Source organism: Lathamus discolor, chromosome 6 (genome assembly GCF_037157495.1).
Source record: "Lathamus discolor isolate bLatDis1 chromosome 6, bLatDis1.hap1, whole genome shotgun sequence".
Classification (NCBI taxonomy): domain Eukaryota; kingdom Metazoa; phylum Chordata; class Aves; order Psittaciformes; family Psittacidae; genus Lathamus; species Lathamus discolor.
In genome coordinates, this window is record NC_088889.1 from 84,752,748 (window position 1) to 84,774,304 (window position 21,557).

The 21,557-nt window shown below is 40.5% G+C and overlaps 2 protein-coding genes across 7 annotated transcripts in view; both read left to right on the plus strand.

Moving 5' to 3' along the window:
* Positions 1 to 14,613, plus strand: part of LMTK2 (lemur tyrosine kinase 2) — a 43,267-nt gene extending 28,654 nt beyond the window's left edge. The window contains exons 8-14 of the mRNA XM_065684373.1: positions 1,969 to 2,053; positions 2,609 to 2,730; positions 3,843 to 3,992; positions 4,255 to 7,171; positions 8,591 to 8,726; positions 9,131 to 9,379; positions 10,467 to 14,613. Of these exons, the coding sequence (XP_065540445.1) occupies positions 1,969 to 2,053; positions 2,609 to 2,730; positions 3,843 to 3,992; positions 4,255 to 7,171; positions 8,591 to 8,726; positions 9,131 to 9,379; positions 10,467 to 10,495 (3,688 nt within the window). The 3' untranslated portion in view covers positions 10,496 to 14,613. The remainder of the gene's footprint in view (positions 1 to 1,968; positions 2,054 to 2,608; positions 2,731 to 3,842; positions 3,993 to 4,254; positions 7,172 to 8,590; positions 8,727 to 9,130; positions 9,380 to 10,466) is intronic.
* Positions 14,614 to 16,141: 1,528 nt separating this feature from the next.
* On the plus strand, positions 16,142 to 19,846 carry BHLHA15 (basic helix-loop-helix family member a15). Of its 6 annotated transcripts, none has more exons than XM_065686498.1 (4): positions 16,142 to 16,374; positions 16,951 to 17,893; positions 18,052 to 18,126; positions 18,485 to 19,846. In XM_065686498.1, exon 4 carries the CDS (start codon positions 18,521 to 18,523, stop codon positions 19,007 to 19,009), a length of 489 nt encoding a protein of 162 aa, XP_065542570.1. In that variant the 5' UTR covers positions 16,142 to 16,374; positions 16,951 to 17,893; positions 18,052 to 18,126; positions 18,485 to 18,520; the 3' UTR covers positions 19,010 to 19,846. The 6 variants fall into 6 exon arrangements, with proteins under 6 accessions (XP_065542570.1, XP_065542573.1, XP_065542571.1 ...); XM_065686501.1 differs by having other exon boundaries at positions 18,052 to 18,120; XM_065686499.1 differs by lacking the exon at positions 16,951 to 17,893.
* The last annotated feature ends 1,711 nt before the right edge of the window (positions 19,847 to 21,557 follow it).

Consider the following 21,557-nt stretch of genomic DNA (forward strand, 5'->3'; position numbering starts at 1 on the left):
TTTCAGAGAAATGCCATTAAACTTGATAAATAATTATTCTGTGAATCTGCAAGATTCCCACTGTAAATGTTTACTTCTAGCAACACTATCCTGATGCTGTCAGAGTAAGTGGTAAGGCTCCAGCATCAGTGATTTTGTTGTTAGTGGTAAATGCAAGCAGCCAAAATTCTATTCTCTCTTCCAGGATGTTTATTTCAATAGTGTAAAACAAGTTTGGAAGCTTTGAGGCATACTTTAGGGTTACAAATGTGTTTCTGACCTATGTAGTTCAGTAGTTCAGTGACTCTGGAAAGGAAAACATTTTCTTCTTTCTCTGAAGAAAGGAAGCTGTGGCTTTTAGACCATTGTACTTCAGAGACTGTTTTGTTTTTTTTTTTTTTTTTTCAAAGCCACACAGAAGCAATGGTAGAGTTCTTCCAGTGCACTTAACTGCTTGGTACCCTTTGGTAAAGCAGAGGAGCAAAATATTTGAGCAATTAGTGTGCTGAGCTCTCTGCTGTCACTGCTACAGTTCCACAGTAAACACATGACTTCATTAAACTGGCATAAATTTCCAAGTTTGCACAATGGGTTTTCTGATACAGCTTCTTGGTGTTAATACAGCAGCACTGCTGGCTCTAAGTACTTGTGGTCAGGTGTATGGGGGGGGGGGGGGGGGGAACTGAAACAGGTTCTGTGTGTATTCAAGAGCTTTTGATTTGGTTAATAAAGGACTTTTGTGAAATTCATCTTCTGGTACTCTTTTTCCAGAGACTATCAGTAGTTCTAGTTTGTGTAATGCATGGTTTTGTTACTTAGAGGAGCTTAACTGTAGGTGTAATGTATTACTAGTTGCTTAGTATCATATTGCAAATTGTTAAGTATTTATGCCTGATCTGAATTGTTAATACATTTTGCTTATGGCGATTAAAATGTGCAAGATGTGCAGTGACGTGTCTTAGAGAAAGAGGGACCTACATCACTTCGGCACATAAACAGCTTTAGTAATCTACATCAGAGGATTATTAGTAGAATTAAATCATTGCCTCTAAATTCTGTGTGTAGTTTGAATGCTTAAAAGTATACTTGTCTGCTCTAGAGAAGTGACTACATTTTGAACTTCTTTATAAAGGACAGCATAACAGTCTAGGGTTTTCTGTATAAAATCTTCAAATGTGATTGCCTTGTCACTGTATTTAATTTCCTTTGCATTCCAGAACACAGATTCTGCTCAGTTGTATAGATCTAAATTGGTTCTGTTTTGAAAATGTGGGAGGGCCTAAGGGCAGTCATATTCTTGTGGCCAAAAAACAAATCTTGCCCATTAAGTTTAGGATAAGGAGAGACCCTATCAGTGTTTGTTTTTTCTGAAAGTAAGTAATGTTTATATACAACTGTGGTGTCTGCAGTAATCCAGTGAGATATGGGATCAGCTGCTGGCTTGTATAGGTTGTAAAACTTAATGAAAATATAAGTAGCAAGAGAATTATCTCAGTTTGGATCAAAATTGTACGTTTGAAGTTACTCTCCCCAGTTACTGTGACTGGGTTTGTGTTACGAGTTGGTCTTTTGGAGTATGTGAACTGGTTTAGTTCCATCCAAAGGGAATCAGAAAGGTGGCTGCAGGAGCACACCTTTCTTGCACCTGTCTTGCTTCAGCCTTTAGCAGGATTTAGGTCTGGGATCAGAGTACATGTCAGATGAATGAAATTTTAAAGTATATGTAGTGTCGATGTTGAATCCTTAGGACTGTTGTTTCGTATTACTGATCTGCTCCTGCATGGCCTGCTCCTTGCTACTGTAATCTATAAGTGTGCATATGTGCAACTCCTCAATGATTTTTTAATGTAATTTTGTGGCCTTTTCACTTGATTCTTTGAGCTGTGGCCTGACAGTTTTAGGAAGTGTCACTTCTGTTAACCCACTTGTCTTGATTTGCCTTGAAGACTACTTGGTTTGGTTTAATTATTTATCTGTTTGCTTTTTTAGTGACTTGGCCTTACGGAATTGCTTTCTTACATCTGATTTAAATGTCAAAGTAGGAGATTATGGTATAGGATTCAGTAGGTATAAGGTAAGTTAATCTAGTCATGTACCACTTTTTTAACAGGATTTGGGGCCTGAGGTTGTAACAAGCATGCTTGAAAGTTACAAACTGATACTAGATTGTCCTTTGAATAATGAACTTTCAAAGTAAAACTGTCAAATAATTGTAGCAAGGTTATGTAACAGAATAGCTGATCTTTGTAGAGGTGGGTGGAGTTCGTGCTTATAGAAGGAAGCTTTGGGTTAAATATATATATATATATACACATATATATAGACACAGTAGTCCTAAAATATGCACAAATTCCTTCTAATGTTTAAGAAATAATAAAATTTTGTAATGAAAATATTCAAAGTATCTACTTCAAGGAAGTTGGCATTCAGTTTTTCTGCTGTGCAGTGGGCGATGAGCGCCTTTTCTCTACAGCATTATTCTCTGCTACTTGGGGAAAATGGGTTTTATTATTTGGCATAGGGATCACGTAAAACCATATTAAGGAAAGGAATGTTAACTTCTGGGATTTGATCCAATGTTTGTTCATTTTTTGTTGTGTTTTTTTTTTTTGTTTTCCCTATGATTTAGGAAGATTATATTGAGACAGATGAGAAGAAACTAATTCCTCTCCGATGGACTGCACCTGAGTTGGTAACAAGTTTTCAAGACAGACTGTTATCAGCAGAGCAAAATAAATACAGTAACATATGGTATGTAGTAGGCTTTAAAACGATTTCAATGAGAGATTTGTGAACATATCCTCACGTGTTACACAAAAGAGTAAACAATATTTATAGTTAAATTCATTATTGGCTTGATGCATTGCTTTATTTCCTCAGACATACAGTAGGTTAATCTCTACAAACCTGAAACTATATCTTGCTTTGGAAAGATGCTTAGAAATCTGTTGAAAGAACAGATAGGTTAAGAAAAAACTGTTTAGCAGAAGAACAAGCATTTGTATTAATAAATATAATTACTGTACATTTGCCAAATGCCTTTAAATGTTTATAAAGGAAGGAAATGATAAATGATTTTTCTAGTAATATAATAGTTGTGGATGACATAAAAAGTTGAACCCTTCAGGCAGGCTTCCAAAGATCATACTGTTCATAAAAACTACAAGCAGCCAGGTTGTTAAGGTTTCCAACTTGAATTTTGGTGCCTCTTACACAGAGCTGCTTTGAACAGGTTTGGACTAGGTGACTTTGAAAGAGCCCTTCCAATTTAAATTGCAGGTAGTAATACCTGCAGAGTCAGTTGCTTTGCAGTTTGAGCAAGGAAGGGTTGCCCAAAGATCAGCATCAACTGTAATCACTGAAAAGTGGTTGGTGTTGCATACAGTATGTATACAGCAATGAGAAAAGAGGTGGCTTCTGATGACTGCAGCTTAAAAATAAGTAATTTGATGAAAACAGAAACAAAGGTTAGTTTTCTAGCAGTTTGACTCATAACTACTGCATTTTCTGATGAAAGCTTTTCTTACTGTTGGACCAACCGTAAGGTGTTTTTCATCTTGCTTCTCTAAGTGGACATTTTCTTTTTATTTAACATGTGGGGGTTTCTTCCATAGTTGAACGATTTGAGGCCTCTGTCTTCACTGATGTTGCCTGTGTTGTCATAGCCTTCAAGCAACTTCATTCTTAAGCTTCTGGCATTCTGTCAAATGAGTTAGCAGCTTCTGAAGTTGTTACAGAGTCAATGAGAGAGTGGTATTTGTTTCTTCTTGCCAGCTATGCTTTGCATAATAATCCTTATTTTCTTAGGAAAGCAACTTCAAAACAGTTCTTGGAATGCACAGTAATTTGCTGCTCTCTTTCAGGTCCCTGGGGGTAACGTTATGGGAGCTGTTTGAGAATGCTGCTCAGCCTTATTCAGACTTTTCTGACAGGGAAGTCCTAACCCATGTCATAAGGGAGAAGCAGGTTAAACTCTTCAAGCCACGCCTAGAGCAGCCGTACTCTGACAGATGGTAAACTTCAAGTGTTTTTATTTATTCTTAAAGCTGCTGAAGAAGGTTCTGGCATTACTCAGTTATCTTTAATATGCTGAAATTGCTTCATGGAATAATCTTCCTGGTGAAAAAACTCTAAATAAAGGGAGTAAAAGGAGTATCTATAGATGGATTTTCCTGCCAGTGATATTAATTTTACTTTTTAGCTTGTTACATACCTGAATTTTATATATTCTTTTTCATTGTGAAGCCTATTGAGACATGTTTCTTATTTGTATAGGTATGAAGTTCTGCAGTTCTGTTGGCTACCTCCAGAAAAGAGACCAACAGCGGAAGAAGTGCACAGACTTTTAACTTACCTTCGCATGCAAAGCCAAAGGGACTCGGAGATTGATTTTGAGCAGCAGTGGAATGCTCTTAAACCGAACACCTCAAACAGAGAAACAAATAATTCTGCATTTCCAATCTTGGATCACTTTGCAGGAGATAGACTTGGCCATGAGATGGAGGAAGTTCTTACTGTAACTGAAACAAGCCAGGGTCTCAGCTTTGAATATATCTGGGAGGCAGCTAAACATGATCATTTTGACGAATGTGGTCATGTGAATCCTGATGAAGCAATGACATATGCAGGTGTTTTCTTTCCAGTGGAGGTTTTTGAGAGGTCACTTTCAGAGCAAGGGTCAGGAGCACAGAATGCGAGTGGTCAGGAAGCATCACTTGCTGTACCTGGGGTGTTACCTGTGTTTGATGCACACAAGCTTTCTGTTGGAAATGACTACTATATCCAATTGGAGGAGAAAGGAAGTGGCTGCAGCATGAATTTTGATAACCAGTCACTTGTACTAACTACAGAAGTTGATCATCAAGAAGCTGTACAAGAAAAAAGTTCTCATTTCACAGTTCTCAGGGATCTTGATGTCGAAGAATCTAGTACGGATGGGGACTTCTTCCACTACAATACAGATCCTAAAGAGGAATTTTTGCCTGTTACTAGTAGTCCAGAAAGTCCTTTCCAGAATATATTTAATGATATTGACAGATCAGAAGAATTTGCAAACAGAAAAATACTTGGTTTTGCTGAAACAAATGATATTTCTAAAGACTTTAAACCACCTATTTTAAACTCAAACACAGATGCCAGGAAGGCAGTAGGCCTTTCTGAGAAGGAGCATTCTAGTCATGCTTCTGGAAATGAAATAGTTTCCTTATGTGAAAATATCTCTATCCAGCCTGACTTGGCAACTTTAGAAGAACTTTCTGATAACTTCTTATTTCTTCAAGAGAAAAACTTATTATCAGGGTTATTGTCTAAGAAAACCAGCAGTGATTTTGGACAAAAAACAGATAATGTTCTAAAGAGTGTATTAGAAACCTCAAATAGAGTCTCTGTAGAGCCTGAACCTGTGCTGGCTGAAAATGCACAGATACTTTCTTTAATACATGAAAGTCTTAGAACAGTGAAAGATGAAAATTGTAACCCGGTGACAATGAATAAAGATCTGAATTCTCAGTGTCAGACCACTGTAGAAGTGCAGGCATCCTCTAGTCCATCTGCAGCATGTAAGTCATGTGATAAATGTGCAAATCCTCCTTATTTGAAGGAGGAGGGAAAACTTTTGAATGTGGAAGTTAGTGAAGTCATGTCCTGTAACACTGATAATCTCTGTCAAGAAGAGCTATCTAGTAATGCCAAAAATAATAATGTTGGAAACAATCCATATTCTGGTGTTGCTGTTGAAACTGCTGAGTGTGATGCACAAATAAGACAGGGAATGCTTCCCAACTATGATGAAATAGCTTTTAATAGAGAAAAATGTAGCGATCAGGAAGATGTGAGAAGAAACTTGCAAGATACATCTCCCACAATAAAAAGAGATGAATGTTTATTGGAGGAAAGACAAGAAGCATCAAATCATTTTGAGAACTGTAAGGAGATTCCAGAAGAGGTCATCTCAGTTTCTGCTGCTACTTCAGACTGTACAAGTCAGGATAGTCTTCTGGAAGACAACCCATCTCCTATACAAACTGGAGAACAAGCCTTAGAGACACCCGATTCTTTGGATTCTTTAGATGTAAATGAGGTTTTAGAATCTTTACAGGCTCAAAGCCCTCAGAAACTTTTGCCACCTGATAAACCTGCTGACAGTGGCTATGAAACAGAGAACCTGGAATCTCCGGAATGGACTTCCCATATCACTGTTGAGGATGCTTCTAGTGTAGATACTGTTCTCTGTGGTGTTAGCGAGAGCAATGTCAGTGCTTTACCTTCTAATCCAGTCATAATTGTTTCAGAAGCAGCAACTGGTTTAGATGCGGTGAACAGCAATCTTGAAACAACCCAAAAGGTTTTTCTGGGGGGAAGTCAGAACTCTTACAGAGACTCTGCCTATTTCTCTGATAATGATTCTGAACCAGATAAAAAAACAGAAGAGACTGTCAGTCTGTCAGGAGAGACAATGGGTGGTGTTTCTCCCAGTAGAGGAGAGAATACTGAAGAGGATTACAGTTTTGAGGAGAGACAGCAAAAGTGTGATGTAAGCAATTACCAGGATACTAATAATCAAAACACAAAACTAGAACTAAATCATGACTTAGAGATCCAAGAGATGGATGTAAAGATGCAGGGGTGTCCTGATGAGTGGACTGAGACAACTCTGAATTCCATAGAGATATCGATGGACAGAAACCTAAGGGATGAAATAAAACCATCTGAGACTTCCCGTAAAACTGTGTCTTGTGTTGGCACTAATACTTCCGAACTTCTTTCACACAGAGACTTAAAGCCTGTGCATAACATACACAGTCCTTTAGATCTGAGTAACAGTGAGAAGTCCTTCTATCACATTGAAGGACAAAAACTGAAAGAGCCAGATATTGAGGGAAAATACCTTGGAAAACTCGATGTTTCTGGAATGCTTGATTTAGAAGATGGCGATGATGCAGATGAAGAAGATGAGAACAGTGATTCTGAGGATGACATGAGGACTTTTCATATGCATAGTCTGAGTTCTGACAGTGAAGATGAAACTGTTCATCAGGTACCTGAGATAATTACTGAGAAGGATGATGGAAAACATCTGAGAAGCTTGTTGAAACTTCCAGCACCTCTCGATGAGAGGCAGCATGAGCCTTGGAAAAACGAGAAAAAGGCTGTAACATTCTTTGATGATGTGACAGTCTATTTGTTTGATCAGGTACGCTTTTTTTACTAAGTAAAGTTTCTGTTGGTTTGAGTTTTTTAAACAACGTTTGGTAGAATTGTGTATTTATTTTTTTTGCTAGGTGTAGAATAGCAGGGCTGTTTGGAAGTGAAGGAGGGTTTTGTTTTGGCAGGGTTGGTTGTCAAATCCTGAACCTCCATTGCTTTTGAATCCCTAACTGTATGTGCTGAGTGAAATGTGATGTCCTTCTGATGTTTATAAGCTATGTTTAATTTGAACATGCAAAGCAGCATTGTTATGGACCGTATTTGATTTGATTTTTACCAGAATGTTGTAACTTTTTTGGAATCAATTTGTCAGTTTAATGAGTTTGAGGACTTTGAATGTAAGTTTAAATGCCTTTATAAAAGGAAGGAAGGAAGAAAGGGATAAAAATAACAGCTAACCAACCAAATAAAACACCCCAAACCCCCCAAACAGCAGCCGAACTTTGGCTCTTGTGTTAGTTAGCATTAAGGTACATTTACCTTAAACCATAATCAAAGATGAGACCAGTATTTAGATGGTAATGCTAATTTTTAAGTCCAGTGTTATTCAAGTTGAGTGAAATACTGATCTGCTTATAAAATTCAAGGTTACCTTTGTTTCCCTATCTGCTTTATCAATTTTTACCTTCTGTAACTTTATACAGAGGCGATTGTGTTTTACCATTGTGGCAACTAAACTCGTACAGCGAGTTTGAAAGAACACTCACATTGTCAAGCTTCGGAAATGTTAGTTATGATGACGCACATAAATATTGGTTAATTGTGTTTTGGAATAGAAAACGTAGGTGATTTGTGTTTAGGCAGTCTACGTAGAATAGTAATCCTTTTGTCAGAAGGGAAGAGAAAATCAGCTGTGTTTAACCTTCTCGTAGTTGTTGAACTCTTTACTTCTTTTTACAGTAACTGGTAAGATGTTGGCTGCTTCAAATACCAGTTGTACAAAGTTTGTCTCTTTATCCTGGTGCAATGATAAAGAGTTTAAAAAAAAAAAAAAAAGTAAAATAAAAACTTAAAATGTTGTGAGTTGCCTTAAGGCTTTGTTAAGGAATTAAACACTTGCCTGGATCAGGCTGACAAGGGAACTGTTTTTACTTGGAAGATGTTTAGCTTTGCTCCTAGGAATAAAAAACTTTTAAATATCATAAATAAGATTTAAAGTCACTCACTGAGTGCATTTTAGTGTAGATTTAATACAATTTTCTTTGGAACTAGAATTACCTGCATATGCTTAATCTGTAACTCAAAGTTTCGCTATGTGGTATTAACTTGAGAGTTTACAGGCCATTTAATTCTGCAGTAGATTTGATGGTGACAGTGGGGAGTGTATTTCTGGAAAGCTTGCATCTGTGGGCATGGACACATTGTGTGTACAAGAGTGTTAAGTAACTTACTGTATTTGCCTTAGGAAATGCCAACTAAGGAGCTGGGAAACCATGCAGTAGACTTGAATGGGGAAGACTCTTGCAGCACTCCTGCTCCACCTTCAAGTTTTAGTTACTTAAACAGATTTGCAAGTTCGGAAAGCTCAACAGATGAAGAAGGTACCGGACTGTATTTATACACAGCAGGGGCTGAGGCTGTTTTATGCATAGCTATTAATGAAATGTCATTTAAATGATACGTGACTTGTAAATTTGCTGTACTGTATTGGCTTCAGTTTTGCATCCTGAGCACAGACTACAGCTAGGCTCAGGTAGTGGTGTTACTGATCATCAAAGTTGGTAATGTGATATTGGTTGGTTATACACTGATGTGTCAGGTGTATTTTGAAAGGCAGCCAAAGTAGGGGAGACAAATGTTGTGACCCCTGAGGGCTAGGACAGAAGCGCTACAAGTTCTGCTTTGGGTTAGTGCAGTCTTCCAGGAGTTTGCTTTTAAAACTGGTTATGGCTTTACATTATTGTCAATTCTCTTTTGGTTTTTTTTTTTTTTCTTTTTCCTCAAGGTGGGGGTTTTGAATGGGATGACGATTTCTCTTCTCCAGAGCCATCCTTTATGTCAAAGGCAGCTAATAGTCTTATTAGTTCTAAATCACCTCTTCAGTCATCAAAGTATTTCTCTCCACCTCCACCTTCCCGGACTCTCGATCAGAACTGGTCACATGCATCCCCTTATTCCAGATTCTCTATCTCTCCTGCAAACATGGCAAGCTTTTCTCTTACGCATCTTACAGATTCAGATATAGAGCAAGGAGGTAAGTGATGTTGTCATACTAATTATTTTAGAACCACAAATTCAAAACTCTATTCAAAGATAAGAGTCAGAGATATGACAAACCTTGTTCTATTTTAAATACTTAATTTAAAAATGCGCTGTTAATGCTATAAATGTTATGTGTGGTCTTGTATTTCAGTTAAGACATAGCTTTCCTTTGAGATCATTTGCATCCAAGTTGCCACAAACTTCTGGTTCTGTTGAATATTACAGGACAAGTTCACAATTTTTCTGTTAAAAAAGAAATAGTTTAATAGTTATGAAATTTGTGCATTCCTTAAGCACTTGTTTATAGCTGGACATCATGGCAGTTGAATAAATGTCATTATCACACTCTCATTAGTCACAGTTTTATTTTCATTTCACAGGATGAGGATGCTAAAACATAATGTTTCTGCCGTTGCTGTCTAAGCTTATTTTACAATTCAGTTTCTTTTCATACTGCTTTTTAGAAAGTGCATTCTTGACATACAGGAATTGCAGCATGTTTTCTAGAGCTGTGAATAAGACCATTTAAGGAGAGTCAGTAGTCATAGCTATATTGAGTACCAGCAGTATTTATTAATAGTAGCTTTCTTGTCTGTAACCAAAAGCTTTTTTTCAACTTCGGAACATTTTTTGAGGGTAAAGAGAGGCAAACCCAAGCAGACTTGAATCAGTTCAGCATATTAATCTTGATAAAATGCTGCATTATTAAATATTGCTGGTTGCTGAGCCTTGCTAATGGTAAATATGTAATCAGGGTTATATGGAGTTGTATTGTTCTTGTATTGTGCTTACTGATAAGATAATGCTTGCTGCCTAGTAACTTGCAGATAAGAGATTTTTATGGAGATCCTACATTGCCTCATGAGTCCTAAGAAGTGACATTGAACCGTGTGCTTTAAGCAGATGTCTATGTAGAAATGTACCAAATGTTTACAGTAGTTGAAAGCTGTAGGGAAAGATTAACCAAAACTTGGAAGTGTGAAAGGGCAGAATGCCAAGCTGTAGTAAGAGCCTTGCAAAGAAGGGAGGGTTGTGCAGGAGGATCTCATTGTACCTTATGACCTTTCCTCTACTAATAGGAAGCAGTGAAGATGGAGAAAAAGATTAATTTAAAACTTCGGACTGCATACATGAAACACACAGACTTTCTGTCTAAAACTTCTTCATCTCTGGATCCTCCTGAAGCAACGCAGGTAATCAAGAAGTACTAAGAAATGAAAGTAAACACTGAAAGCAATGTTAAATCAGGACATTAATTTGAATGTGTATTTAACTTTGTAATGTATTTTTAAATCAGTGCAATTTTGCTTTTCATTGAAAGATGATTCTGCCGCTGTTTTCAAGTACTTGAAGTATTTTTCAGACAACTTAAACAAGTAAAGCAATTACACTACAGTCTGGTTTATGTCTGAGATTGTATAATATTCTTTTTATATTTTTCCATGTAGTTCATTATCTATTTGAACATATACCTGTTGTAGAACTGTGTATAACTGTCCTGTGCAACAGGTGGCTGTGTTGCTGAAACTGTATGGATGATAGTTGATCAGTAGTGAGCCATATTTATTCAAGAGGATATCACTACATATTACTTTGCTTATTACAATTGCACTATGGATTATTCTTCCTTTATTTCCTGATGTACAGAATCAAAATCTTAAATCTTTCAAGGAGAATAAGACAAGTTGAATTGGCCCACTTACCCAGTTTAATTTGTCCTTTTTGTAGCCTTTGCTATGCACGGTACATGTAAAGCGTACATAACTTCTGAGTGTTACGTTAGACTTGCTGAAATCTTATGTTCAGTACCATTTCTTAAATGATAATGATTATAGATTGATTGTTAGTGTTCATGTTCTATAGGAAACTGGAAAAGAATATATGATACACTTTGGAGTTTTTAGATGTAAGAGATAATGTCTCTTAATTCCTGAACATAATCCTACTGACTGCTTAAACTGTAATAGCATCTGACTATATCATAATTAAAGAGCCTTCCAGTTTTTACTACAGTTTCTGCCTTGGAGAGAGAAGAGGAAAAATCGGCTGTACAAAACTATGGAATTTATGAATCTTATAAAAAGAGTAATTTCAATGGAATGGATTTGGGCACATGTGGCTCTTCAGCTGTCCATTTTGTGAATTTCAAAGCTCACTCTTCTGTTGACTGTAGATCGAGGCTGCCATTCAGAGGACTGTGGTAAATCTACCTCTCAGTGATGTTATGACAGTTAAGAATTAATGATTAATACCCAGTTTTGCACCCTTTCTAAGGCCAAACCTATTTTAAGTTGTCTGCAAGACCCCATGGTATATCTTGAAATACATACTGACCAAAAGGTACAGTATAGTAAAGTTTGCTCTGAAGCTGTATGTAGGGAAGGGAGTGCAGTGTGGGCATGTTTAACCTTCATACTCTGTCATGCATTTAGCTAGTTTAATCCTTTAAACTGCTGGATGGGGAGGAGAAATCCTTAATTACTACCCCGAAGTGAGTTCAGATGAGAAACAAATCCCTGACCTCTTGGAATGCCTTATGCAGCTGCAGATCAGTAGGAAACACTGATAGGAGAGTTTACCTGGCTTAAGTGTCCTAAAATACAAAAGTACTAACATAGTGAACACTTTGTATTTTAGTGGCTATTTTGGCAGGGATTTGTATAAGGGTGGTCCAAGTGCTTTGTGTCCAGATCCAGTCACCAGAGGCTTTTCATCACATGAAGTATGGGAGGACTAGATGTTTTCAGATGTGTAAAGTTTGGTTTTGTGTACTTCTATATACATTTTTGTTTTGGGTTTTTTTTTAAGTATTTTTTTAAATGACAGGAATGTTAATTGCTTTTTTTCCCAGCATTATTTAGCCCTTAAGAAGAATGGCTTCCATACCGATCAAAAGGGAATGACTTAGTGATAATGTTGTTTAAAGTTGCCAATGTATTGTTCAGATTACTTTTTCTGGTGAGGCACTCTGGTTCAGAGTTAGTCAGAACTGTTCTTCAGTATGAAGTAGGGAATGGAATTTTTTCATGGACTTCTTCCCAGAATATTATTTAAGAGTCAAAGGGACATAGTTCTGTATACAGGCTTACAGTGTATACTATAGAGGGTTTAAGGAAGCTGTGCACTCCTCTCAATATTTAAAATATAGGTAATAGACTTTGTGCACAAACTATTGTTTAGCAATTCCATAATTCCAACATCAAACTCCTTGATACAGTTAGATTTATGGTATCTTATCTGTCTTCTGTAATCCTCACCACAGTAAGAATGAAACTCTATAATGGTCTGCAAAGCATGTTAGGGCTTATTTGCCTTGCATGGTGAAAATCTATCAGAACCGGACTTCAGCCTTAATTTTGAATCATTTGGTTTAAAATACATCCCAGGGTTAAATAAAAGCTTCTATTCCAGAATGTTACAAGCTGGTTGTGCATTTTGTTTTCCTGTCATTCTGGAAAATCAGGTATTTATCTTGCACATCAAGAATTTCCTTTACTTGATAGAAATCTATAGAAAATCTTATGTAGGAAGTTAAAAGTTTACTCTTTTGTCCAAATTTTCTAATGAGTTGATAAAGGAGCATTTTTCTCAAAATGAGCTGGGATATGATGATAAGCAAGGTAATGTCCTTTTTAGCCATGCAATGGTCTGGTTTGGAAAGGACCTTTAAGCTCATCCAGGTCCATTCCCCTGCCACAGGCAGGGACACCTTTCACTAGACGGGGTTGCTCCAAGCCCCGTCCAGCCTGGCTTTGAGCACTGCCTGTGGTAGGGTAACCACAGCTTCTCTGAGCAACCTGTTCCCAGAAGAGAAAAGAAATGAAGAGAAAGAAATATTTAAGCTGACTCACCTCACTTTAAACATGAATTTTGATTTTTGTTAATCCAGTAGGCTGGATTTACAATGATATAAAAGGTCTTTTTTTGGAAAAAAATCTATAGTTAAAACTCTGATCAACTACTAGCAATATTTAAATATCTGCCTGGCTGTCAGTGGCACAGTGAAGAGGAATCGATAATTCCAAACATGCAACCTTATAATAAGGGGATTTATTACAAATCATTCATTAAGCTATATGTAATTTCTTGCACTAGCTATTTAGGCATGGTTTCCAGTTTAGGAGTACATGTATCTATTTTCAATGGTTTACTATAAGGACTGCTTATATTTTAATTCCCTCTCTAGTAGAATACCGTGCTTATGTGAACAGTGAAGGCATTGTCTCCATTTGGCTACTAAAGTAATTTTAGAAAGCTGATTTTTTTTCCCACCTAAGGAAGTTTGCTTAAAAATTAGTATCTGTTATGAGAAGCCAACAAAGCGAGAAGAATGTCCGGTTTTCATGGAACACCTGTACTCTCCTAAATCCCCAAGTCACAGATCTGTTGTCTGTCCAACTGCATTTATGGAAACAGCCATTTTCATGGAAATGAGCAGATTAAACATTTTTTCATCTCCTTGTTGATGCACTAATGAAAGCCATTTAAGCCTCATTCTTTTTATCAGTATTTATAGCAGATTTTTATGTAGTACTCAATCTTTTTCAAGAGGAGGCTGGTTGGTAGAAAGACTTTTATGATTAAGCACTATGCTAAAGTGTCAGCATTGTCGGGTGTTAGTGACATGGCTATTTTTGTTGGAGTTGGTGAAAGGTGGAATCCAAGTATATTAGCCTTATAAGAAATAGCCTTAAATAAGAACAGAGTGTACAAAATTACTTCAGCTTTAAGTCATACAGAAATATCATTGTATGTTAATGGTTTTGGTACAAGACTGGAAAAAAAAATATCTAGAGGAGAGTCAAACATCATATAAACTTACTGAAAATAAGTATTTGTAATACCAGCAGCCTGTTTTTCAGAAACTTGAATATGACTTAGTTTTGTTTATGAAATTGTTTGAACTTGCACAGATGTAGGTGTAACTTAAATGATAAAATGGTACTGATGTGTGTGTATATATAATGTTTAATTCTATTTGTAAATGAGAAACTGTAACAAAATCATAGGTATGAGGTTTTCCTATTGTAATTTAATACAGGTATGAGGTTTATGGCAATATATCATAGTTAATGAAATTTCAGGTCAAAATGTCTTTAAATTGTGTACATTTTTAAATTGTAATTTCTACTGTATATTGATTATCATGCATAGTGTGATTCAAGAAACTGCTTGTAATTTAAAAATATTTAATATTAAAAATAAAATACAGTTATATATTTATAATCTCTTTGTCTGTTTGTTCATTCTTAAGCAGATGCCAGCAATGGATCAGGTCCACAGTGTAGTTCTGCTGTGAGATATATTTGTTAGTGTCCAGAAGTTAGGAAATTACCAAAACCTCAAAGCTGCAGTCCAGCAGATGAGTCTACATGAAATATTGTAGTTGCCTTTAATTTCTTTTAATAATAGCACCTTGTGTGAGCTTCAGGTAAGGTGTATACACAAAGAAGCAGTACTTGAAATACAAACAGTGTAATTCTAAAAGGGGAATATTGCTTTTAATCCTAGAATTAAGCATGTGTAGGAAGAATGAAGATATCAAAATTTAAGTACCCTTCAGCAAACAGATTAATGGTATGTTTCTTCCATATTAATTTAGCTTATTTCTGGAAGATTTCCTTTTTAATGTAAATGCATGTGCTGAATGGACCCAAGGTCATCAGGTAGAGCACTGAACAGGCTGCCCAGGGAGGTTTGTGGAGTCTCCCTTCTCTGGAGACAGTCAGTACCTGCCTGGATGCATTCCTGTGTAACCTGCTGTAGGTGGCCCTGCTTTGGCAGGGTGGCTGGACTGAAATGATCTCCAGAGGTCCCTTCCAACCCTAATGATTATGTTCTGTGAATATCAGGTAAATGTAGTACTTGTGTATTGGTAGCTTCTGTGACTTGAGATTGAGATGTTCACTCTGAGGGGCAGTGAATATCTCTTTTAACCTGTTAACTGTTAAAGGTTGTGATGACAGATCACAGCAGTGTCAGTGGTTATGGAGGCTGTTGTGGAAGCTCCCACTCAGCATCGCAGCTGTTCTGAGTCCTGGCAACTGTTGAGACCTGGGAATGAGAAACTGATATCAAGATGACTTAACTTCATTAGGTAAAATATAACTACTGGGCTGAAATTTGACCGAGACAGTGCTCATGATTGAGAACAGATGTAAAAGATCCCATAGCACTAAATTGGTCATCTTAAATAGAACCTATTATCAAAGAATTTGAGCTCCTTATCAGCAGCAGCTTGCAAGGGAGGGAAGTGCTGAGGCCCTTTGTCACACAAGGTGCTATGGTAACTTGCACAGCCCTTGGCAGAACAGAGTGCACTCAGACATTTCCCTCCTCCATCTGCTGAAGTACTGACTTGACCCCTCCTACAGTGACACTGATTTGCCTGGCTTAGCATCCACCGGTCTGGTGTCAGTGTCTGGATGCACACACACAACCGCGCAGCGCTAGCCCAGTGCTGCCTACTCCCTAACGTTTTGTGGTCCCCGAGAGCTCCCTGCCCATCCAAATCCCAGGAGCCTTGTGCTGGATGCTGGCTCTGGGCTCTCACCCCCTTCGCCGGGTAAAACGGGCACCACCAACACCCGGGCTCATGTGCCGCTGCAGGACTCCTTTGCCTGGGCCTGCTGCTTTCCCCCCGGTACCCGAGGGCCGCGCCTGAGGCCGCCCCTTCCTCGGCGGGTCCGTTACTCGACGGCCGCGGAGGTGCCGAGGTCCCGCCCGCGCCGGGCCCGCCCGCGCCGGGCCCGCCCCCGCCGCTAAAGCGACGTGTCGCAGCCACCTGCCGAGTGCCTGCGGGGCCGGGGCAGCGCTCGGGCCCAGCTCCGGCCTCACGGGGCCTCGGCGTGAGGCAGGGCCCGGGGCCCTCGCTGGCCCCTGGTAGCGGACCCTGGCTCAGCCCCTGCTGCTGTTCCTGGCTTCACATGGGTCTCTGCCAATGCACCCGTCGAGCCCTAGGCACCTTCTCCACAGCGGGTGGCAGTGGTAAGTCAGGAGGAGGGATGCCAGACTGTTGCAGAGGGTGGAAAGCTTGTTGGTATTTGGTTGCTCTCCTTAGTTTCCCTTGACCACTCCAGTCTGTTGCCCCTGATCCCCTCTCTGTGTCCATTTCTTCCTCGCACACCCATGCTCTCTCCCTGGGGGTCCTGGCACTTTGCTGCCATGAGGGTGTTTCTCTGGTTTGCACCCTCTTTTACCATGTCATCCCATCTGCTTTGCCCTAGCCTGCAGTTTTAAAGGCTACTTTTTTCCCACAATTTGCTGAAGCTTCCTCTCTTTTGCATTTTCTTCCAGCATTCTCTGCTGGCTGCCTCCACAAACCTCCTCTTCACCAAGCTCTGCAGGCTGTTCTCCTTCCCAACAGCAGCTGCTCATTTCTTTGCTTGCACTAGCAGTGCTTTTTGTGCTGGAGGGGTAAGTTGACTGGTCTTCTTTGTGCCTGCCTCTATTTCTCTGTCCTGCAGTTACACCTTTTCTGCCAAGTGAGTTAGATTAAGGGACAGGAAGGGTCACAGAGCTTGGCTTTAGTCTTTCTTTCTTAAGATACCTGTATGTCTCTAGCATTTCTTCTAGGCTCCCACAACACAAGCTATTCAGTGCTTTCAGCATTTGTCACCTGGATGCTACCATAACTGAGCAGTTTTGTGAGTTCCTGTCAGTTGCCTCCCTGGTGGTAAGGAACCTGGGACAGCCAGGATGCTCTCGCAGGCAGAGAGCCACGTTGCTGTGAATGCTGACCAGCTGAAGACCTCTCTAAAGAAACAAGAGAGGAAGTGATATTTACTGCAGCAAACCTGGGAACTGCTCACCACCTGCTCCAGCTAAGGTTGATGTCCTATACAGGGACAGTCACGCACCTGTGGGTTTCTTTGGGGCTGGTTTTAATTGGCTCACCAACTGTAACTGCTCCTACATCACAGCATCAGCATAAAAACATTTCTTTTAAAGTCTGAACCTTTCAATGTGAACTGGAAGTAGAAAGAAACGTTATGAAAACGGTATTGGTAACCTTGATGGCTGGTGTTGAAGGCAGGGTTCCTGTGGGGCTGCTGCCTTCTGGTGTAGTGTTGGCACAGAATCTGGGCTGAGGGAGGGCAAGATCTCAGTGCTGTCATCTGCCCTTGGTAACATGTGAGGAAGGAGCATTGCTGGGTCCTTTTTGGATAACCTGAAGAATAAATACTGCTGCTGAACTGGGGCAGAAACTGCAATTAAGCCCCACCATTATTTGGTTGCTGTAGGAAGAGGGAGTAATTATTTTTGTGTGTGGTGGGGACTAGCGCAGGGTGCAGAAACACTGCATGTGAAAATGTGTTGCCAGCTGTGAGTTTCTGAGCTTCTGTAGGAGTTTGTGTGTCATGTTTCCCTCTAGTGGACTGCTCATGAACACAGTGGAAACCTATTCCTACAAAAAGCAATTGCCAGGAGTTCAAGGAGAAATTACTTTGAGTAAAAACCTGAGGGTTCTAGTATCCCACACGTGAGCCTGCACACGTACAACGAGGTGGTATATGCTTTTATTGTAACTTGTGGTAACTGGAGCTGGGAGAAGACAGAAGCATATGAGATGAAAATGTAGGCAATGTGTTATCAAACCTAATGGAATGTTGCACTCCTGTTATTTTTTTTTTTTTAATTGTGATTCACTTTTCCTGTGGGAAGACTGGATCAGCTTGGAGACTATTTTCTGTTATGTGCAGTGAAAGGAGCTTGAAAACTACTTACAGGAAGGTAAAGGTGTGTAGTTTTTACTTGGCTTTCCATACGTGAGGACACGAATAGGTGATTCGCTGCATGTTTGTTTCAATGGTTCTGTTCACTTGGTTTCTGCTCCCTCTGTAACCTTTTCCTTCCAGCTGGAGGAGGATCTGTTGTTCTCTAAAAAAGGATTTTCTCTTCTGTTCATCTGCCTCTGTTCATCTGCATGTGTCATCTTGATTGATAACGTTCACAACTTCTAAAATGAACATCACTAAATTGGGAGCCAGGGATGGTTTTCCAGTAGTCAACCAGTAAACAAACATTTCAAACCTGTATCACATCATTTGCTCAGCATGGAGATGTGCAGCAGTTAATGATGTTCATGTTTTTACAGCACACTGATGCCTAATACCAGTACATCTACCAAAACATGAAGACTAAAACCAAAGCAAAGCAGCAGAGGCACACTGCTGACAAAGAAGCATTTTCCGAGGAGTCATCAATGAGGAAAAAAGAACTGGTGAAATGTTTGCGGCACAAAGAAAGGAGGAATGGGGGAAACAAGGAGAGCAGCAAGATGGCTCCAGCCAGAGCCAAGCATCCTTGGAGCTGTAAGGACAGGAATTTGAGGAGACTGGAAAGCAACGAGCGGGAGAGGCAGAGAATGCACAAGCTCAACAATGCGTTCCAGGCTTTGCGGGAGGTGATCCCTCATGTGAGGGCTGAGAACAAACTGTCCAAAATAGAGACTCTCACACTGGCCAAAAACTACATTAAATCTTTGACCTCCATTATACTAAATATGTCCAATGGACACTTGCCAGCAGCTGAAGGGATAGGGGGAGGCCGGGGGTCCAAACTGTACCAGCAACATAGCAATGATGATAATGAGGAACAGATACAAAAATACTCCACATAGATTCATAGCTTCAGCCAAAACACCTACAGTTAGCTAATACCACCATTCTTTCTCCTTCTGCCATGATACATGTCAGTACATAAAGGTTTTAAGAGTTTGGTTTTGATTCCATATACCCCCTACTTTTTGTCTTAAAAAGATAAACAGGTAATGACACTTGTGGCTATAGGTTACATGGCACATTAAATAAAATTGCCTTAAATTGTGAGAATTTTTCAGAGCTTAATGGATAGATTTGGTGTGTCAGGGTCTGGAAACCTGTCCTGTAACACTGTAGTTGCCTTGAAACTAAAGATGTAGCAACTACTGAAAATTCTCTTTGGAACGGTTGTCAGTTTAGCATTTAAGGCCCATTGTCACCCAAGATCCCTAGAGCTTGTAGAGAATCTTGTCAAGCAGTGCTGTTTACCAGCCTGTCAATGACCTGCCAGAATTGGTTTCCTCCTGTTCTGCTATGGAGGAAATTGATGCCAACATTTGACTGACTTGATGACTGAAGCAGCACGTATGAGGAATTGGCCACCAAATCTGAATATTTGAGTGTTTCAGATCTGCTCTGATAATTTTGAACCTTACAAAGCATAAAACTTCTAAAGTACTTGTTACTGTTAATATCTACAAAGCTTTCTTAGATTGTAAGCTCTCCAGAGTCAGGACGTTTTCTGGTTTCCAGAGCATCCAGCCTCATGGAGTCTTTCTTTAGTGCATCTCTGGGTGCCATTGTAATACAAATAATAAGTAAGGGACAATTTTTTTTTCCAAAACTATGATAAAAATGCTTTAGTGTAGTCACAAGTTAGACAGTGATCTATCCAATTAAAATTACTTGCTAATGAAGCCTGTAATGTGATCAGGATTCTTTCTGGGCTAGTGCTAGATACAATAAATGAAGCAGGAACTCTTCAAAAAGGAAAATGTTTTGTTTCCTCCCCCCCCCCCCCATTCTAATTGTAGAAAGTTTTATGTCACTGAGGAACTCTCATTTCCTCTTACATTCTCACCTGAAGACCAGTGAGAGGTGCCCTCAGTTGGAACTGTGCTGCCCGTGGAGCACCAAGTGCCCAAGTCCTGTGCTGGCTGGCTATTGCTCTATTGTGTGGACAGCAAAGTAGGAATCCGACATCTCCTACACTGGTAGGATTGATACTACTATGGGGTGTGACCCTTCTCCTTGCAAAGTAGGGCTATGGGAGGAGGAACAGTGGCTGAGGCAGGAGTTATCAGGTCCATCACAGAAGGGTTATGGTGCACAGAATAGTTTGTAACATGCTATTTGTTTAGCCTCAGCAGGGCTCATAGTGTGATAATTTTCACTTGGACTAAAAGATAAGGTTTTTCAGACAGGTTGGTAAGGAATGTGAATTATTTTTCAGCCTGGAGAAGGTTCCAGAGAGACCTTAGAGCAGCTCCCAATGCGTAAAGGGGCTACAAGAAACCTTGAGAGGGGCTTTTTACAAGGGCCTGTAGTGCTAGGACAAGAAGCAAAGGCTCCAAGCTGAGACACAGTAGATTTAGGTTAGATATTAGGAGAGTTTTCATTATGAGGGTGCTGAGGCGCTGGCACAGGGTGCCCAGGGAAGCTGTGGCTGCCCCATCCCTGGCAGTGTTCAAGGCCAGGCTGGATGGGTCTTTGAGCAGCCTGCTCTAGTGGAAAGTGTCCCTGTGTGTGATGGGGGTTGGAACTGGATGAACTCAAGGTCCCTTCCAACCAAAACCAGCCTATGGTTTTGATTTTCCTCCACCATAGCAACCCACCCCTATGATGCAGAACATCAACAACGTAGTCTTTTATGCGTGCAGTTGTGTTACTGGAGACAGAAATTATGTCACTCTTGCGTCGGTTTGGGGTTTTCTTCGTTTCCAAGCTGTTTTGACACTAAAATAGTTGTGATTATCCAGCCCTGCCACTGAAGTGCTAATGACAGCACTGCCCGGTCTCACAGGCTCGACCTGCCGTGGGCGCTGTGTTACCTGACTGAACAGGGAACCCCCCGCGCTCATAAAGCCCTCGGCGGCAGCTCGCGACCCCAGAGTCCCGCCGAGAGGGGCGGTGCGCGAGGCGCGGCTCCCGTGCCGCTGGCTGTGCAGGCGGCGTCCACCGGCCGGAGCGGGCCGCGGGGGCGATGCGGTGCGGGGGACGGGGCGGAACGGGCGCGGCGGCGGCGGGGACCGGCCCCCGGAGCGCGGCGGGCGCTGCCGCCACGCCGCTTCGCTGGGAGGGAACGGGCGGCGTGTTGCGCCCCGCAGCGTTAAGGTGTTTTGGCGGGCTTGTCCTCTCGCGAGAGGAGCGGAGGGCGGTGCCGCTCCTGAGGGAAGCCTGAGGGAGAAGCGCCTTAACGGCCGGCATTACAGCTCTGGGGGCCTGTGCCCGTCTTTCCCCAGAGGAGAAGGACGCTGCTGCCCAGGTGTGGGTGCAGAGCGGGTTTGGATCCTCCGCCCCGGGCTGCCGCGGTGGTGGCCTCAGATAGTGCGCTGGTTGTTGTGGAATCTCGATCCACGGAGAAGCTGAGATTCTGGTTGGACACACAGCTTGGAGCAACTTGATGGC